This window comes from Rhizopus microsporus, assembly GCF_002708625.1.
Source record: "Rhizopus microsporus ATCC 52813 unplaced genomic scaffold scaffold_17, whole genome shotgun sequence".
NCBI classification, from domain to species: Eukaryota; Fungi; Mucoromycota; class Mucoromycetes; order Mucorales; family Rhizopodaceae; genus Rhizopus; species Rhizopus microsporus.
In genome coordinates this window covers 223,912-228,791 of record NW_019671932.1, presented here as the reverse complement: position 1 = coordinate 228,791, position 4,880 = coordinate 223,912, and the positions used below count along the sequence as shown (strand labels likewise).

General features: G+C 38.0%; 1 protein-coding gene across 1 annotated transcript; it reads right to left on the bottom strand.

The window, feature by feature from the left end:
- Positions 1 to 3,905: 3,905 nt before the first annotated feature.
- Positions 3,906 to 4,862, bottom strand: RHIMIDRAFT_294333 (uncharacterized protein; the record flags this gene model as incomplete). Its single annotated transcript, XM_023614079.1, has 3 exons — positions 3,906 to 4,469; positions 4,532 to 4,644; positions 4,712 to 4,862. The coding sequence occupies 3 exons, from the start codon at positions 4,860 to 4,862 to the stop codon at positions 4,131 to 4,133; spliced, it is 603 nt and encodes a 200-aa protein (XP_023463192.1). The 3' UTR covers positions 3,906 to 4,130.
- Between the last annotated feature and the right edge of the window lie 18 nt (positions 4,863 to 4,880).

Sequence of the window (4,880 nt, the reverse complement as noted above, 5' to 3'; positions counted from 1 at the left end):
GTGTCCAACATCTTTTCTGAAATGTCCAACTCAAGTGTCCAACATCTTTCTGAAGTATCCTACACTTGGTGCTCTTAAAAATACTTGCCAATGCTGCATGACCTACATAAAAAAAATGTAATAAAGTTAAAATTGTTTGTTGCCGATCTGATTGTAGCTTATTTTTTTCTTAATCGCTGTGCTATTGGCTCCTGATGTGGTTGTCGATGCCATTACATAGGCTCCTTGTTTCGACATTTATCCTAGCACTTGTAAGAATGTGAAACAAAGCCTTTGAAGTGACTTTTCTCCATACTTTTGCAGGCTTCTGTAATTCTTTTTGATAAAGTATCTTCCTGCAAAAACCTATGGCGCTTAACCTTACTCTTTGCCACCGCCCAGAATTGTTCTATTGGGTTAAGTTCAGAAGAGTAAGTAGGAAGATACACGCATTTGTATCCTTGATACTCAATATACTTCTTTATGTTTTCGTGCGTGTGAATGGGTGCATTATCCATGACTATATAATGGCCTTTCATATGCAAATGTTTGTCCATTTCATCGAGAGTCGTTTTTAAGAAACTGATGTAGTGGACTGTGACAGTTCCTGAGCTTATATATCCACCAGCTTTTCTCTTCTTAGCAGGTCTTGGTTTTTTCACGCCAACTGCAATCAAACCCGAAGCGGAGATAGCGCCAAATATAGACGTTGCATTAGCTCTCGTAGTGGGTCTGGTAACAATGGCACGAGAACCTTTTTTGGACCAAGCTCGTGAGCGTTTCATATTAGTATCAAACGCAGGCTCGTCAAGAAGCACGCAATTCATCAGGAAATTCATGTCCGTATTCTCCCATTTGCAAACCCAATCGTGTCGTTCCTCGATCTTTGCCGAACTGTTTCTCTCAATAGAATGAAAATTTGCTTTCTTCAACGAAAGGTTACATTCACTTCTCATAAAGTTATAGACAGTGCTGCGTGAGGCTTTAAGATCATGAAATTGCGTCGATAAATGCTCGGTCACTTAAACAACAGTAGCAGAAGGATTAGCATCAATGAAGTTGATAACAACCGTTTTATGCTCTTCGGTTAAGATGCACTTACGGCCTACTTTTTTACAACTCTCAAAAATACTATCAGGACACACATTATACTGGTTAACCCATCTCTTCGCTGCTCGAATGTGAATACCCAACTGCTTCGCTGCAGCTGACGCACTCATGCACTTTTCGATCTTCAAATCAAAAAACCTAGCTTTATCCTGAACAGTATAACGCACATAATCTCGTTTCGTGTTTGCATCCTTCATACGGATATCTTTGTCTTTTGTATTCTCTATCAACATTGGGCAAGTCAGAGATGATTCACTGGAGGCAGTACTTTTCAAGTACTCAGTATGTGTGGCAATTGTCTCAACAATAAATCCATTCTGATCAACAATGTAGTCCATAGGCTTAGGGCCGCCATTCTCATCAATAACCTTTCCATGCCCATCTTCATATAAAAATATTGTATTCATGTTAAATAGCAAAGTATTGATAAAAAAAAAAAAACTACCACTCTTCAATTTATATTTTTTTTCCAGTGCCAAGATTTACGACATGATTTCTGAAAATATAAAGTTAATTTTGATTGGACAGCGACATCAATTTTGATTGCCCTGTGACATCATTTTTCATTGGCCAGCGACGTCGATTTTGGTTGGCTGTGACACTGCTTGTTGAAAGCACTGTACTCAAAGGTTGAGCCACCATCACCATCTGACCCAGGGCAGAAACTGACTAAATGGTTACTTGATTCTTCATAGCAGTGCTTTTAACACTTGTTCCGTGAACCTGTCAGCCAAAGCATTTTTACCCTCAAGCCCAGAGGGATTTTTAGATACTGCCTCACAGCTTGAACTGGCCAGGGCAAAAACGATATAATAAAATTGTCTTACCGTACTCAAAGGTCATTAAAGTGGTTCTTTATTAAGGGAAAAACTACGCACAGGCAACAACACACGCGAAAATAAAATTAGTGTGACGTATACATAATTTTTCTTCTTATATACACGCGAAAACGCTATGAGCACCCCATTTATGTGGTTGATTGATTTCGGCTTACGTTCCTGATAATTAAGCTGTCATTTTTGAAAATACACTTTTTTACTGTGAAATAATGTACGCCAACAACAAAAACACCTCATCAGCAAGCAACAGCTATGAATCTTCAGATGACCATATTAAGTCGTTGGGAGAAACTGCCCGAACTTTGAACGAAAATGGTGAATTTATACCTAAAATTTATTTCTCTAACGAAGAGATCCGTGAGGCTCTCCTTGGATTCGAAGAGAAGTTCAATATTGTATTGAGTATTAAAAACTCCAGTGTTTATACTGTTTTTTCTGGTTCATAAACACAGTGGCGCTTACCGCGTTATGAATAGAGAAGAGTCTGCTACGAAAAAGCTCAAAAAAAGCAGAAAACTGACCGTGGCTGTTACATTAAAGTAAAGACGAATAAATTAGGCCGCTGGTTCATCAACAAATGGAAGGGTAGACACAGTGATCCTATATTTAAGTTGAGATCTATTTGCAGCCAATACCGGATTCAACCAGAATAAATTGGACAAAGAATTGGTAATATGTTCAAAGTCGGCCTGTCTCCTAGCTCTGTTTTTACCGTACGTTAGCCTGAAAACACCAGAAATATCACTCAAAAAGACTTGGAGAACGAACACTTAGATTTTTTTCGATCTGAAAAAGGAAAAGCTATGTTTGATTGACAATAATCATATCGACATGGTGTTCTTCTGCCCTGAGTTATCCGTCCTTAAAGCAAGAATAATGCCGACGAGCATTATAATTGACGCTACTTACAAAACCAATGCATATAAACTGGTATCTGTCAATATTGTAAGAACAAGCAACGTAATGTCGAAGAAAAAAGATTCTCTGTCAACTTTTGAAATTGGCGGTGCGTGGACTAATGAAGAAAAGTAGTTCAATTATGGCTGGGCGCTCAACTGCCTTAAGAACACGATCTGATCTTCCAATTTACAAGAAAAAATTCCTCTTCCTTCAGCTATTGCTACAGACAATGACAAAGCATTGAGAGCAACAATATCGACGATATTCAATACATTTTTGAATATATTCTGTTTCGTCCACCTATAGAGAAACTTTGAAATCAATTTGATGCAGCATGTAGCGAAAAGAAACAAAGATAAAAGGGATCTTATCAAGCTTGATATTCAAGCTATGTTCCAAGAGATCGCGCTTAGGGCAGACACCAAGCAAAGCATGGGAGAAGCTGTATCTAAAAGGAAGAAACATTTTTTAAAAGATGGCGTTTGTAAATCTTCAAAAGAAAAGGACAAAGCAGATTCTACAAGCATTACCATCAAGTCTATCAAAAATGATGTAGTAGAAGGCTTAACTAATTTAACCGAATATAGGTCAATTCAATTAGTTCAGAGAAGCGACAGAAAAAGAATAAAGCTACTGAATATATAGCCAAACTAAGTGCATTTCATGAGCATTGAAAGAGAACCTCTAGCACTTAATTGTACTGTTTTCTAAAATGAATATGTTTTAGGATAATGTAAGAAGCGAAGCACTGGATATGCTATCATACATATCAATATATGCATTTTAATAATAGATCAACCAACAGAGTTGAAGGTTCGTACTCTGCTATTAAGCATTCAATAAAAGCTTCTTTAAGTACTATTACCGACAAGACTGATAAGTTGTATAAAAGAAGGGCAAATTTTTCAAGCTATTACAAATTCTTAAATAGAAATTGGTACTCACAATAACAACATAGGATGAAGAAAGTGGACAGAAGACAGCTACTGAAGTATATCCTATAGAACTGATATCTATAAACAAACTAGAATCTACAGCAATACATCACACTTAGTACAAAAAGTACATTCATTTGCTCTTGACCGTATATTTTATGAGCTGCTAGAAATTCAAGAGTCGAAAGCGCCAATAGCTTACATGGAAGCTTATCGTTGTGCAGTGATACTTCATTACAGCCTGCCTTGTAAACATATTCTGATAGCTGAAAGAGAAAAAGTTCCACTATCTATAATTGCAAGACGATGGTATATAAATTACAATAAAATAAGTGATGGTAAACACAGAGCATATTGAACATAAATTTTATGATAATGAATATCGCATATTATACAGTTGAGAAAGGGCTTGCTCAGCTTGAACGACGTCAGGATCCTGGGCTTTGAGATCTTGCAAGATTCGACGGTACTTTTTGATTTTCCACGTCTTGTCTTGCTGTTGTTTAGTGTACCGAAATTTCACTGGTTGCTCTGGTGTAGAGTTTTCATGCACAAAATACAACGTATCTCTTCTTCCTGGGTCCACAGCGACGCATCGACCAGAAATCTCTTGATGATTTCGACGAGTTAGATTGGCGATGTAGGAGGTAGCTTCATACTCCACTGTGAACCTTGCCGTGTATCTTGTTTGCCTGTCAAACCTCTTCTTGAGAACCGTGACACCAACACCATCAGTTTAAATAGTGCCACGGAATCTAAGTTGTCCACCTTCTTGCGGCTTGAGGGCTTTTGAGTCAAGGTTGACAACTCGGCGCCAGTAGTCCAGTTTATCGACAGCATTAGACCATCGAATTCCCAGGATGTTTTGGCAGAGAATATTGCTGTCGATAATAACGTAACAAGGAAACCATGAGCGCTGGAGAGGAAAACAATTGAAGACGGGCAAACCAAGATGTACAAAGAGACGAGAGAGTTGATAGAAGGCTTTAAAGTGGTTGACAGGGTTATGCTTGATATCATAATAAAGTCCCTGTTCGCCAAAGTTGTAGCCTCTATCATAAGCATCAAAAACAGGCCGAAGAGTGTTAAGAGCTTCCATATAAATAGGTTCTTGAGG